This window comes from Nannobrachium achirus, assembly GCF_963921795.1.
Source record: "Nannobrachium achirus genome assembly, chromosome: 1".
NCBI classification, from domain to species: domain Eukaryota; kingdom Metazoa; phylum Chordata; class Actinopteri; order Myctophiformes; family Myctophidae; genus Nannobrachium; species Nannobrachium achirus.
The window spans coordinates 33,007,326-33,022,980 of NC_137810.1; the positions used below are offsets into that span (position 1 = coordinate 33,007,326).

General features: G+C 45.3%; 1 protein-coding gene across 1 annotated transcript in view; it reads left to right on the forward strand.

Annotated features, from left to right (window-relative positions):
* Positions 1–13,860, forward strand: part of LOC308290562 (PH domain leucine-rich repeat-containing protein phosphatase 1-like) — a 34,733-nt gene extending 20,873 nt beyond the window's left edge. The window contains exons 6-17 of the mRNA XM_080732465.1: positions 609–836; positions 1,694–1,896; positions 2,889–2,949; positions 3,335–3,430; positions 3,978–4,133; positions 5,015–5,215; positions 5,770–5,932; positions 10,172–10,302; positions 10,409–10,525; positions 10,638–10,832; positions 11,414–11,651; positions 11,772–13,860. Coding sequence (XP_080588591.1) covers positions 609–836; positions 1,694–1,896; positions 2,889–2,949; positions 3,335–3,430; positions 3,978–4,133; positions 5,015–5,215; positions 5,770–5,932; positions 10,172–10,302; positions 10,409–10,525; positions 10,638–10,832; positions 11,414–11,651; positions 11,772–12,965 — 2,983 coding nt within the window. The 3' untranslated portion in view covers positions 12,966–13,860. The remainder of the gene's footprint in view (positions 1–608; positions 837–1,693; positions 1,897–2,888; positions 2,950–3,334; positions 3,431–3,977; positions 4,134–5,014; positions 5,216–5,769; positions 5,933–10,171; positions 10,303–10,408; positions 10,526–10,637; positions 10,833–11,413; positions 11,652–11,771) is intronic.
* Positions 13,861–15,655: the final 1,795 nt, after the last annotated feature.

Below are 15,655 nucleotides of genomic sequence, written 5' to 3' on the forward strand. Positions count from 1 at the left end.
GATTCGGGGGGAAATTTAGGCTAGCTTTATAAATTCCACGGAAGGCTCTCACATTTGCTGGGTCAAGCAAATTTTTAGACCAATTCAGTAATTTTTAAACTTTGTTTGAAGACTGTGTGACTGTCATTATCCCTCACTCATCCTAATCCAGTGGTTCTCAAACTTGGGGTCGGGACCCCAAGGGGGGTCCCCAAATTATTTTGTGGGGTCCCCAGATGATTAGCTTAATGTAAAACAGAATTCTCGCTCAACGGTAAACAAACCCACATAAGTGTATACAGGGTATCTGCACATTTATAAAGTGACAATTTAAGGACTTTCAAGACCATTTTAATACCAAACTGGCCAAACTGTCAAATATTAAGTAAGCAAGAGGCGAACATTGTGAAAATAGCCGATCTACATGCTTGCGAGGCGTTGTGAGCGAGCATGTAGATCTGCTATTTTCATAATATTTATCTATGGAACCGAGTCACATTAAATGTAATACATACAATTCCAAGTGCTTGTCAGGGTGGTGGTCCCCAGTTCATATATGTTTATTTTGGGGGTCACGGCCTAAAAAAGTTTGAGAACCCCTGCTAATCTTCCCTGTGTTGTGTGTCTAGCCTACAGACTCTGCTGCTAGATGGGAACTGTCTGAGCTCCCTGCCTGTGGAGCTGGGCTCTCTAGAGGGTCTGACCTACCTGGGCTTGTCCTTCAACTGCTTCACCTCAGTCCCCCCGGTCCTGGAGAAACTGAGGGGCATGGAGAGACTCTGTCTGGCTGGGAACCAGCTCTCCGCCCTGGACATGGCTGGCCTGCAATGGCTCCCCAGTCGCCACATAGATCTCAGGTGGGCTGAGCTACTTGGTTACAAATTAGGGGTGTAATGATACATTTAATAGTGATACGATACGCATCACATTATGTGGTTGACGATGAGCTACTTGGTTACAAATTAGGGTTGTAATGATACATTTAATAGCGATATGATACGCATCACATTATGTGGTTGCCGATACGTGGACGATATTGGTTCTTTCATGGCGATTCGTTTCAATGATTTAAAATCGATATAGTAACAATTTAGTAAAGAAATTAAATCTGTGTGAAACCTGTCAATAGTGCAGGTTTTTTTAAGGGAAAATGAATTATTATGGATGTAAATAACTAAACACTGTGATTCTCTAGCAAATACAGTACATGGACATTACATTTCAACACATATGTACAAAACCACACCTTGACATGAACACAGAGATTACACACATTTATTGATAGATCATGAGTAGCGATATCATGGAATGTAAAATGTACTCGTTAATTTTAAAATTTCTTCTTAAAATTGCTAAATAAAAGGCACAAGTACTTAGTATCCATACGAGCGATTATTTGCATTTCAAAACGATTCGATACCGATAATTTGCATTGTAAAATGATACGATATGAAACAAAGCCAAACTGTACGATATGTTGCTGTTTGCATTGATATAGTTGATTGTTGCTAATTAAAATTGTTTTCGATTCAGTTACTATACCGTTACACCCCTATTACAAATGGAAGATTTTTTTTTAACATCTAACTAACCTCATGGCAGTTATGCTCAGTGAAAATAATATTCGCCCTTTTCTTTTTCCGTTGCTGGTTTTGAAGTCCATTAAGGCCATATACTGTAAGTAACTACTTGAACATGTCTCCATGTTATGCAGGTTAAACCGGCTCCACACGGTAGTGGTTGGAGACGCAGGGCAGCTGGCCCACATCTCCCAGCTGGATGTGAGGGACGCAGGGCTTGAGGAGCTGGATGTCAGCTCTCTCTCCAGGCTGGAGCTCCTGCGCTGTGACAGAAATGCTCTTGTCCTGGTCCGAGTCAACGGCCTCGCGCTCAAAGGCCTGCATGCCGCGCACAACGGTACAAACCCATCTACGTTAACTGTCCACCACACCGGAACCACTTAAACCCTATATATGTGGTTTACCTGGGTACCTCAGGGGTCTATACGTGGTCCCTTCCTTTTTTCCTCTCTATGCCTTAAAGGACAACTCCGCCCTAAATCACCTTTAGGCTAATTTTCCTACTTATATTGATCCAAAATGACTGTCCATGGGGTCTATTAGGCAGAAATTCCCCTGTTGTCCAGTTTCCCCAGCAGAACCCAGCAGCTCTCATAGCATAGAGTGGAGCTTATAAGCCTATCGCTTTTACATTATTTGTTGCTGTCAAAAGTGATTTATTTTTTCATTAATGTTTTACTATTTGTCATTACAAACACATCCATGCCTTGGTTGTCCCACACAAGCCACCAAAATCTCATAAATCATATTTTGGGGTGAGCATTCGGCACAACTGCCAATCAAAGTGACGGTACTGGCCAATCACAGGGCATCTTTTCCGGGACTTGGTAAAACACATAAAAGCATAACATCTGTTTAGCAGAGTGTGATGGCTTTTGTGGGACATTCAATGACATGGATGTGTTTGTAATGACAACTAGTAACGCATTCATGAAAAATAAAAACACTTTTGACCACAACAAATAGTGTAAAAACGATAGGCTTATAGGCTCCACTCTATGCTATGAGAGCAGCTGGGTTCTGCTGGGGAAACTGGACAACAGGGGCATTTCTGCCTAATAGACCCCATGGACAGTCTTTTGGGATCAATATAAGTAGGAAAATGAGCCTAGAAATGATTTAGGGCGGAGTTGTCCTTTAATCTCTTTGCCGAAAATAGCTGATATACAGGCTCACAACGTGAGCTTGTAGATCTGCATTTTTTTCTGCGTGTTTGCCTATTATGACATGCCCAGAAAAGAGATGCTTGAGTTCATGTGGTTAAACCAATTTGAGGTTTTCATCCACAATTGAGCTTCTGTCATGTTTCCGGTTGTCTTTTATTTTCAGAGCTGAGACAGCTGGAGGTGAACCCTGTGCCAGAGAACCTTACTGTTCTGGATGTGTCCAGGTTAGAGAACCACTCACTGCATGATTCATACCCATGGATTTGTGTTAAGTTTCTATTTCAGAACATTGAACTTTACAAGAAAATTTATAGTAAACCAGCGCACACAAAAAAATATTTACCCATTTAAGGCGTATTTAAAAAAAAATGCAAGATATAGATTCTTTTGAAAAACCTTGTCCAAGATAATGTCATCAGGTTGAAAGTGGTTAAAATTGTAATTGCATCAGGTTGAAAGGGGTTAGAAATAAGGATACATCAGCTACATAATTGCCTATAACGATGTCGTATAAAAGGCTTATATTGACCGGATTCATCATTCCTGATTGACCTGTATATTTGTATATATCTGTTGAAAGAGCTTAACCACTGGTGGTCTGTGTTGTAGGAACAAGTTGAGCTCCATCCCAGACTGGGTTTGTGACTGCATTAGACTGGAGGTGTTGAACATCAGTCACAACTCTGTTGCAGAGTTACCCATACGGTGTGTAACACACACACACACACACACACACACACACACACACACACACACACACACACACACACACACACACACACACACACACACACACACACACAGCAGATTGAATATAGCTTCTCCTGGGTGAATAAATATGATGAGATTGGGGACTTTTATGTCCAACTCATCCCGCAAAGGGAAATGCCAATATAGCCTTGATCCAAACTTGGAGTGGAACAGCACTGTACGTGTGAAGGCTCAAGAATACCCTATATATACTGCTCAAAGAAATGAAGGGAACAAATATTTGAGTATAGTATACTGTAGTACTGCTCAAAGAAATCTCAAATAATGAAGGGAACATTTTGTTCCCCTCATTTCTTTGAGCAGTGTACTTTAAACACACCGCCACAATGCCTTTGTTTTGCTTTTGTAACCCTAATCCTAAAGAGTCATGCCTAGTTGTGCGCTGGTGTGGCGCACCAGAGCACAGCTAAGTATCAACACCCATACACACACATAGAGATCCTGACTGCTGGTGCTGCTTGTGTTGCTCTATGTGCTGTAGGTTGCTGTGCAGCGTCAGCCTGAGGAAGCTGCTGCTGGGTTGGAACCGCCTGCTCTGGCTGGCTGACAGGCTGGAGAGATCCCAGCTGGAGGTGCTGGATGTCCAACACAACCTCCTCACTGAGCTCCCACACAACCTGTTCATCAAAGCCCAGAGGTACGGTAAAGCAGTGGTTCTCAGCCTTTTCAGGCCGCGACCCCCCAAAAATAATCATATTTTAACTGGGGACCTCCCACCCCCCCACCATGACGAGTACTAAGAGTTGAGGCATTACATTTTGTATGACACGGTTCTATTGTGAAAATAGCAGATCTGTTGCGAGGCGTTGTGAGCATGTAGAACGGCTATTTTCACAATTTCTGCCTCTAATATTTGACAATTTGACCAATGTTTAATTTGTCATTTTAGAGGTATAAAAAGACCTTAAATTGTCACTTTGGAAATGTGCAGATACCCTCTATACACTATAAAGTTTATTTTTGTTTGTTTACTGTTGAGAGAGAAAACAATGTTGCAGTAGTAGCACATTATGTTAATTATTTGGGGACCCCCAAATAATTTGGGGACCCCCCTGGAGGTCCCGACCCACATGTTGAGAAACACTGCAGTAAAGTATAGTACCACACAACACAGTGAACGCACACCACAAACCTCATTTATATTATTATAAATGATACATTATTTATATATTAACAGTGTTGCTTGCCGAAAATAGCTGATATGCTATTTTTGGCGCATAAGGAGTATACATGAGTTATATACGGAGTATATACATTAAGCATAGGACATTATTTGATCCATCCATTTGACCATTTTGTCCAGAATTTCTGTACTGTCTATGTATTGCCGGTGTAGAGATATTATGGAAACTATGATCAAAATAGCCTTTCTTGTATGTTCACTAGTTATATTTACATGTAATAATGGTGATGATTAACTAGGGTACCCCTTGGAACCCCATCAAGGACCCCTGCACATTTGAGAACTGCTTTTAAATCATTTATATGCTTAAGCTTATTCTTGCCCTCTCCTTGCAGCTTGCGCTCCTTGAACGCGTCAGCCAATAAACTGGAGAGCCTTCCCCCGGCCAGCCAATCGGAGGAGGCCTTCAGCAGCCTGCAAGAGCTCTATCTGACCAATAACGGCCTGACGGACAAGTGTGTCCCGCTGCTGACTGGCCACGCCCACCTCCGAGTGCTCCACATGGCCTACAACCAGCTGCAGACCTTCACCGCAAGGTAAAACGCTGTGCATTTCATACCATAGTCCCTATATCGCTGCTGCTGTTGGGTGGAAACCTGCTATTTGCTTATTTAATATTTTAGTTTTGCCCCATAAATGACTGCCCTACTTTATACTTCACTACTTTGACGGTGTTATGCAAACGTGGTTTTATTTTTATTGACATGCCAAAAATTGGGACACCAGGTTGAAAGTGTATAAGTCTGTCTATGAGTTTTATAAATATTTAACCAATGAAAATAATTAACAATAGCTTGTTACTAAAATAACTACATTGGAACACTGGCGCGTTTATGCCTGACAGTGCTATTATATCACCTACCGTCTTCCGAGTCACAGCACTGACTACACTTAGCCCGATTTGTTTATTTTATCTACTTATTTTGCTGCTGTCCTGATTCCAACTTCCCTGAGACCCAAAATGTGGCACGCTACGCTCTAGAGTATTATCCAGTCGTACAGTTTTGGGTCAGGAGGAAAAAATTGTTTTGACAGAATATGTCTCCCAGAATCAAACCCCACGGATCTCTTCCTCCACCCCTCCCTGCAGTAAACTGGCACGTCTGGAGCAGCTGGAGGAGCTGGACCTGAGTGGCAACAGGCTACGGGCCGTGCCCACCACCATCCTGAGCTGCCGACGGCTGCACACGCTCTCCGCTCACTCCAACTGCATCTCCGTGTTCCCTGAGGTGCTCCAGCTGGCTGACATCAAGGTTGGTAGAACGGTTGGTCACACGTGCCAGACTGCACATGCTTAAAGTGCAGTCAGTGTGCCACAACGGTACACCCCGTCCCTTTTCTCCCATATATTGGAAATGAATATGGAAGTTGCTGCATCTGAATCGCATGTCCGGGACCTGAGAGTCCAAAAAACCCACTGGTGGGCCCCTAGAGGCGGTGCTGCTCTGCTCCTCACAAACTTCCGGACCAAAGTGAACCAAAGATCCTTGATCTTCTAGACAAGATGGCACTTCCCCACGTGAAGTGAGCACGCGGGGGAAATTATCCGGCAACTACTACTGACAGTAATATGGCAGGAAGCCTTGCCTGCAGCAGCCCAACCCACTAGTCCCTTTGAGTGGCAGTCGGTCGCAAAAGCAGTCCCCACAACAATATTTACTATTCTGGCCCCCTGGTTTACAACTTCTAACGGCGCTGAGTCGGCTCATGCGACCTTCGCAACGCTCGACACGGCGACTCGCTCGCTTTACCGCTCGCTCGCCGGTGTCTCACGTGGATCAAGGTCGCCTGAGATGGCGCGCCTCCGTCATGGTCAATACCTATACTTTATCGTAAAGAAAAAAGAAGAAAAACAGTGGCACAAACAGGATGCGATCTCGGGGAGGTGTGGATTGAGAGTCTAGTGATTAGCGAACCAAGCCACTGAGGTCGGTGCTGAGATGGGGCATTCGGTCTCCATTAGAATGTGACAACGCCCAACCACTGTAAAAAGAAAGAAACCCTGCCAGAAGCCCCGCCCAGTAGGGGATGGGAAGTGAGGCTTCCCAGGCTTCCCGCCCCCCATATCACTGTCAGAAGCAGTTGCCGGATGGTTTTACCCAACACTGTGAAGTGATCTCACAAACGCTCTATGATCAGTGAGAAGAAAGAGGATTCCACCGTGCATCAAACGGGTTTGGCAGGTCTGGCAGGTCTGGTGCATCACAGGAGCAGGACAATGACAACAGAAAGGTCGAAATTTTCATGAAAAGAACGCACTGGAGCAACTCGGATTGACTTACTGCCTTTTTTTATTAAGGTGCAAAGTACATTAACTGGGACATTGTTTCGATGTAGGTTACGTCTTCAGACGGAGGCCAGGGCAGTGTTTAAAAAGGACTGCCAGCTGGCGGGTAACGTAGTCAGTGCATTCAATCAGCTGATGTCTGGTGTCTAGTGTCTACCAATAATGAGGTGCCAAGTGCAGCATTTTGCACAAGGTGTCCTCACACAATCAATTAGTAATGCAGTGCAACAATCACAACAAGTCTGTATGTGTGTCTGTCTGTCTACAACATATAGTTTATAATAATCATTAATAATCATATTTAATTATAATGAATCATCATATCTTATAAATCATCACACAAAAATAATAAATGTAAACATTTACATGCTAAAGGAATTGTGATAAGATTGTGATTCTGGCCTGAAAGAAAAGTTGTGATATGTGATTTTTGCCATATAGCTCACCCCTTATCCCAACAAAAGTCTAAACTAGTAAATGCATAAAAGATGTTATTTAAAGAATAGAAAGAATGAAAGAAAAAAGTCATATGATAAACTAAACCCCACCAACAATATTAAAATAAAAAATCGAACCTCTGTTCGAAGTGGAGCTGTGTGTGTGTGTGTGTGTGTGTGTGTGTGTGTGTGTGTGTGTGTGTGTGTGTGTGTGGGTGTCTGGCCTGGCCTGAACAACAGCGCCCTCGTGTGGTCACAAAAGGTCCTGTAGGCTACAGACAGACAGACACACAGACACGGCCACACACACGGCCACGTATAGGGAGCTTGTGTTCCACACAGCTCCAAAAAGAATAATTCAAAGAGAAGCACAATGGATTCACACACTGGACACCTTGGAATCTTGTGGCCTAAATGAAGAATTGAGCTTATCCTGTTTACTATAGTCTCTCAGGCACCCTTTAATTTAGCTTGTTGTATTTTAATACTGTTGGTGTCTTTATCCACTAGGGGTTTAGTTTGTCATAAGCCAACTGTTAGTGATTCTTTCTGTTAGTTATATAGCTTGTAATACAATTTACACTGTTTGATTGTTGGCATGGTATTGTATTGTGATTGTTGCACCACATTACTAATTGATTGTGTGAGGACACCTCGTGCAGAATGCTGCACTTGGATGCACTGATTGAACGCACTGCCCACGGAACCAACCTGTTATCAGTCATTTTAAACACTAGCTTGGCCTCTGTTTGGTAGGACCTGAAGACAATAATTGTCCCAGTTAATGTACTTTAAGATTTTAGTGTCTGAATGTTGGAATTGGAACGTGTGGTTTGTGAAGAATGGGTCCAATGTTTACTACAGTGACTGTGGGGCAGAATAATTGGTCATAATGGGCCATGGTCAATTCTTCATTGGTAATAAGAGACTGAGATCCTGCTTCTGGTCTACTAAACCCACATGGCACAGATACAGGAAATCAATAAAAGTTGGGTTGTGTTGGTTTCATCCTACCGTCTTTGTTTGAACCAGCCATCTTTACAGCCCACATTACAATTGCAGATGGAAAATGTTAGTTATATTAATGCCAGAAATGTGTGTATATGGAGGGGTTAACATATATTGCAAAGGAAAAACTAAAGTTTTTTTGTGAAAAAAAAAAGAAAATTAAAAAGCTACAAAGCACCATTTAAAAACAAAATGCAAGCGGAAGAGTTGGCCTATGTGCAATCTGGCTACCCATCGTCAAGGAAAAGTGTGGTCGCTCTTTTCACTTGCAGAAGTCTGTAATCGAGAGACTAGCCTATGTGTGACTGTAAAGGGAAAGCCATTGGATCCACTAAATCAGTCCTGCAATCTGCCTATTAGATTATGACATATCTTGCATGAGAAGTTGACATTTTGTCCTGAACACTCACAAAGTTTCAAGGCAATCTGCCCGTTAAGAGTTTGTCGAGATATCTTGTGTGTAAGTGGAAATTCTGGCCTAAGGATGCTGCAACAGGAAAGGGTCATGGGGTCATCTGGCAGGGCTAAACGAGCAACGAACACATGCATACGAGCCCTCCTGTGTTAGCTGATGTCACTGTGCTGCATCACTTCATGGAGCTGAATAAAGGGAAAGAGGGTCAGTCTGGTCATGTGGCAACAGTCCATGTCTCTATGAGCAGCTCTCTCTTTGTTACTGTTGGAGCCAGGGGCGTCACAAGGGGGGGGGGAAGTGGGACTGAGTTACTAGGGCCCAAAGTGGAGAGGCCTGGAATTATTTTATACTTCAGCTATTGAAAAATAGCAGATCATAGCACTCGGTGCCGCGCTGCGAGCTTGTAGATCTGCTATTTTTTGAAAAGTCGTGAAAATGTGTGCAAATCTTTGAATACGTGGGGCAAATCTTTTGAAACTTTGGATGGGCGTCCGTGGGCCAAATACATATCATTTTGGGGGTCCTTGACATGACAGTTTGAGAACCACTGACATAGGAAATGTTTTTTTTCCCAAAAACCTTAGAAGTATTTTTCAAAAATAGCAGATCTACAAGCTTGCAGCGCGGCACTCGGTGCTGCGCTCAGTGAGCTCACAGCGCACTATCTGCTATTTTTCAATAGTTAAAGCACAAAATACGGCATAATAATGCGTTCCCAGTCTAAATGGGTTAAACCCCCTACCTCTATGAAGAACATTCATGGGGGGGGGCCCACAGTGAATCCTTGTACCCAGGGCCCAGAATTTGGTGTGACACCCCTGGTTGGAGCTCCCCCCTCTGTCTCTCGGTTTCACTGCTGTCCCTGTGTGTTCGCTCATCTTTACCTCAGGAGACGTCAGGTCAGGAAATCCTCTGTGATCTCAGTTAACTTTCCCCCTAATCTATGGCCTCACCCTGCTCTGCTCTACTCCCACACACACTTGGATGCATGTGTGTGTATGTGGGTCAGTTGCATAAGCTAAGTTTAAATGAGATCATTATCTAACATGACATTGTTGCATAAAAGTAAAGATTTGATTTCGAGAGAAAAAAAGAAAACTGCTATTATATTTAACATTCTGGCCACCATACACAACTTCAGTCGACATGACAGCTTTATTTTCTTATCCGTTCTGCACTTATCTGACTTCATAGGCCAGTCTTATGTCAGACTAGGTCTCAGTCAAGTCTTAGAACATGTTGTTCCGTGCGTCTCCCTCCGTAATGTTCTACGTTTATTCAGCCATCTCTGTGTGTGTGTGTGTGTGTGGGTGTGTGTGTGGGTGTGTTTGTCTCTCTCTGACAGTGTGTGGACCTGAGCTGTAATGAGTTGACTGAGGTAACTCTGCCGGAGGCTCTTCCTCCTAAGCTCCTGGAGCTGGATCTCACCGGAAACCCCCGTCTCAACCTGGACCACAAGAGCCTGGAACTGCTCAAGTATGAACTCAAACACAATAGCGAAGAATATTGTAGAGTGACCTATATCTTTTACTTATTAAAATAACTGACTCGTCTGTACTTCCTCCTCTCTCTCTTGCTACAGTAACATCCGATGTTTCAGAGTGGATCCGTCTCCCTCGTCTCTGTGTGCCAGCGAGGGCCCCGGGGCCCCTGCAGTGTGGAGTCACGGCTACACAGAGGCTTCCGGAGTGAAAAACAAGTCAGTGTAATGACTCTTTTACTGTTCACAATGCACTGTGTAGATCGTCTGTCTTTGCCATTTAGAACACGTTGTTCTAAACACATTTATATCTGTGCGTGTGCATTCTCAGACTGTGTGTGGCAGCCCTGGCCCTGGACAGCTTCTGTGGGATCCGCGAGGCGCTGTACGGAGTGTTTGATGGAGACAGGAACGTGGAGGTGCCCTACCTGCTGCAATGCACCATGGGAGATGTGCTGGCTGAGGAGCTCCACAGGAGCCAGAAGCAGGGCGACTACATGAGTAGCACATTCCTCTCCATGCAGAGGTACAGTGTACACACACACACACACACACACACACACACACACACACACACACACACACACACACACACACACACACTGTGTGTGTGTGTGTTCCACATTAATACAGGGGAAGTGTGAAGATAAAGAAAATGCACTCACTGACTCACATAATGAATCTTTAGAGTTCCATCAATTTAGGTTATACCTATGTTATCTAAACGTAATGTTGCACCATTTCCAAGTCAAGTAAAATTGTATAATAGCCCAATATCACAAATGGTGTCCCAAAGAGCTGCACATAAAACACAAACAATAATAAATAACAATACGTTAATAAACAGGACTGCAACACATAAGCGCACACGTACACACATACACGCACGCATACGTGAGATAAAAATACATTGCTAAAATCGTTACGTTTGTTTTCTGTAATATTCCTCCAAATGAAAGTGCATACGTGGCTTAAACTTGTGTTTTAGCTTAATTTAGGTGCCAAGCTTTGTTTGACTGCAAGTGTCTAAGGATGCATTCTTGGACAAATTCATCTCTACCTACAAAAGCAGCCTAATCCTGTGATGTTTGTCTTGATGCTGTGTAGTAAGCTGGGTACAGCAGGCCAGAGGCTGGGTGGCTCCGCAGCCCTGTGCCACATCAGACACGACCCGGTGGCCCCCGGCGAGCGAGGAGGCTGTTTCACCCTGACTGCCGCCAACGTGGGCAAATGCCAGGCGGTGCTGTGTCGGAACGGCAAAGCTCTGCCCCTCTCGACCGCCTACACTGTCAAACAGCTTCATGAGTACCAGAGAGTCAGGCAGCACAACGCCATTATAACCGAGGTATTTACAATAAGAGTGCGTTTTTTGTCATATGTTTGATGACCTGTGAGATGACCTGGACTTCGCAGGGCGTCCTGAAAGGATGTTATGTAACTCCTATTCCGCTCCCCACCCACACAGGATAACAAGGTCAACGGTGTGACTGACTCCACTAGAATTATGGGCTATTCTTTCCTGTGCCCCTCTGTGACCCCGCAACCCTACATCTCCACGGTGACCCTCACGCCCCAGGACGAGTTCTTCCTGCTGGGCAGCAGGGGCCTGTGGGACACGTTGAGCCCCAGCGAGGCCGTGGAGGCGGTGAGGAACGTGCCGGACGCCCTGGCGGCCGCCAAGAAGCTGGTGACCCTGGCGCAGAGCTACGGCTGCTCCGACAGCATCAGCGCTGTGGTGGTCCAGCTGAGCATCACGGAGGACTGCTGCTGTTTCTGTGAGCCCCCACCGCCGCCGCCCAGCCCTGGACCCGCGCACACAAACGCACACCCCTTCCCGACCGGTGACGGCGCCCTCCCGCCCCTCCCGCCGGCCTCCTCGGGGACCGTCAGCGAGCTGAGCAGTGAGTTCAGCACGTCGGAGATGAGCAGCGAGGTGGGCTCCACGGCCTCCTCGGAAGAGCCGCCGCCCCACGCCGAGCCACCGGCGTCCCACCTGACCCTGCCGGGACGGGGAGGGGCGCGGCGCCAGGCAGGCGGCGGGAGCACTTTCCAGAGGCAGTTCTCTGGAGCCCTGTCAGACAACGGGCTGGACAGTGAGGACGAGGAGCCCATCGCCGGCGTCTTCTCCAATGGCAGTCGCGTGGAGGTGGAAGCTGACGTCCACTGTCTGCACGGACGGGACTGCTGCCCCGCACCGCACGCACACGCCACCTCGGGCGCCCCTCTCCCCGGCACCTCGCATCCCGACACTTCGACTTTACCCTCCTCCTCCCCGTCCCCCACTCCGGCATTCCGGTCATCGTCGCCCGTTCCCCCGCCGCCCTCGCCCTGCCCCGGGGGTGAGGGGTGGTCGGGCACGCTGGGTCGCAGAGCTCGGCCCAACGGCTCAGTGGCCTGCCAGGGGAGGAGCCAGGACCTGATTGAGGAGGCGGCCGACGCCCCTGTCCGCAAGCAGGGGGGCTACTTCAACGCCCCCGCCCAGCCCGACCCCGATGACCAGCTCATCATCCCCCCGGAGCTGGAGGACGAGGTCCGACAGATCATACAACAGCAGCAGCAGCAACAGCAGCAGCAGCAAGAGCAGATGCACATGCAGCCCCTTAGCCAGCAAGCGCACACTTTACAGAAGCCTGCTGACTTCTATGTCACACCCCTCTAACTGCGCTCAACGCTATGCCCTGCGCCGCAACAGTTAAGCCCAATTTATACTCCATTGCACAACGGTGTCGCTCGTCTAAAGTCTGTTACTTTTGAAGAGCGACTCAGACACACAAGTATAAATTAGTCTTCAATGTGAAGTTCTTGTCCGGGCCTTAAGAAGGCAAGTATCAGGGATGGAGATTTGATGCACTGCAGCGCATCGATTTGTTACTGCTCCCTCCAACAATAGCACACCCTTGCTGTATTCCATTTGCCTCTAACTGTTAACGGACCACAAAGACTGTTCTGTAATTGTTTTGTTATTTTACTTTCATTTTATATTGCTAAATCTATGGCCCAGGAAAATGCAATGCAAATTTTATAACACTTTTCAAGCATTAGTTCCTCACAGTTGCTTTAATTTATTTGATTCTTTTTTTATCATGATGTTTTTATTTCGGGAATGGAGCACTTTGAATGCTTTTTTTTAATTGAACGTTTAATTTGAGATCAGTTCTATGTGCAACGGTACTTTCTGATGCAGAGCACGCTGTTCCTTGAGTTGTAGCGGCTATTTCCTGAGGTAAATTGTGGCTGTGGGCCTTTACAGTCATAGGAGTTAGTAAACCTGTTTTAGACTAACTCCTAGGAGTTGCATACTCACAAGTGACCTAGTCACTGAAGCGTACTAATATTCTCTAAGAGAAAAGATGATTATTTCTAAAAGGCTGATGTTTCGAAGATGTGTGTTCTTGGGGGTGGTGTGTGGAGTTTGTAGCCTTAATCATACTTGGTTGCGCACGTGTGTCGCACACCCAAAATAACCACTCAGAGCTCACAACACACCACATTGCGATGTGTTGTGAACTTGTAGATTGTCTGTTTTCGGTGCACGTCACCCGTATGCAACTAAGTATAACTCGGGCTTAAAGTAGAGGCACAGTGGTAGGTAGGATGCTGACAAAGCGTGGCGATCCCATGGGCATTACCCAGTTCAATGAATGTTTTTGGAGCAGTGTTACGCAGACTTCTTGACAATGGCAAACCGCACAAAAGAGCTACTTTTTGCTATATAATAAAAATCTAAGTTTTCAAATAAGAGTTGGTCCTTGACTTCTTTGGGAAGATTAGGTGAAGGGTATTTGTAGTGAACCCTGAAGAGAAATTACTTCTCTGCATTTTGACCTAGCAGCGTGCTGCTCTAAGTGAGCGCAGCAGAGGGGAGCAGTGTGAAGCCTGGAGGAGTGAGCTGTGGATTTCCAGGGTTCCCACGGTCATGAAATTCCTGGAAATATTTTGAAATTTGAAAAATATTTTTCCAGTACTGGAAAAGTTTTGGAATTGATCAAGGGTCCTGGAAGGTCCTGGAAAAATTAGCTGTGCATTGTCTTTGGTTATTGATTTTGTTAATACCTCACAAATTACAAATGAAACAATGGCCAAATTGTCAAATATTAGAGGCAGAAATTGTGAAAACAGCAGATCTACATGCTCACAACGCCTCGCAACGGCGTTGTGAGCATGTAGATCGGCTATTTTCACCATGAAACCGTGTTAAACAAAATTCCTCAACTCTTAGTGCTCGTCAGGGTGCTGGGCTCTCCAGTTAAAATATGATTATTTCGGGGGTCACGGCCTGAAAAGTTTGAGAACCACTGTCTTTGGGCATTAAGCATAGGAGTAAGCGACTCGTTATTGAGCTGAATTATTGTTATATAGTCCTGGGAATCGGGTTAAATATTTTGGAAATGTTTTGGAAATGAATTGGTAAAAATGTGTGGGAACCCTGGATTTCTCTTCTATATACTGAGCCACTGCTGCCCCACTTTACAACTTGTTAGATTCTAATGAAGATGAACAACAAAAAGGATGGAAGGGTAGGATGGTCGGCGGATTTAGCAAACTAATTATGTGGTCATCTCTTCCTCCAGGGATTGTACATTACAAAGCCTTGCTGTTATGATTACGCTTCATTATGTGTAAGTTGGGTATAATGACATCAGGCCAAAATGTACATCTTGAGTGTTACCACACTGTGTAGAGAATGCTCTTTGTGGGTAATCATGGCACCACACAAGCAGACAACTCTTACATCATCTTACATCATCTTAATGCTGTGTGTGAGGGCCATTGTGACAGTGGAGTGACAGAGGGCACAGTGATCTCATAGTTGGCACCAAGCCTTTCAAAGGGGGAGAGCGGGTGACCATAATAGCAGGGCTTAGGAATGGAGTTAAGATGGAAATGTGTGGAGATCTGATGCCCCCATCAGGCCATTTTGATGTACTGTATCATTTGGCATAGTTGTACAGAACATGTGAGAGAGCGTGGCACAATTTCCAGGTTTATTTGCATACATGAATTGTGTTTAGGTAAACGCTTAAAAATGAGCAAATTTGCATGATCAAAAAACTTGACATTAAAAAGTAAACATCCGATTAAAAACCTTGTTCATTCATACAATTATACAAGTTAGCTTGAAAAGGCTATTAGAAGTCCCTGCGACACGGCACAAGTGACGAGAGACATCATTCAGCATAGGCAGCATTCACAGGTGACTGCTCTCCATTCCGACATGTCTCCACTCCGACAGTGACTTCTTATTGTCGGAGTGGCAGCACTTCCATAGAGGTTAGGTTTAGAGTTAGTGTTGGAATGGAGACATGTAACCACAGAAAATCATGAGGTTATTACAAAACAGCCACCCGT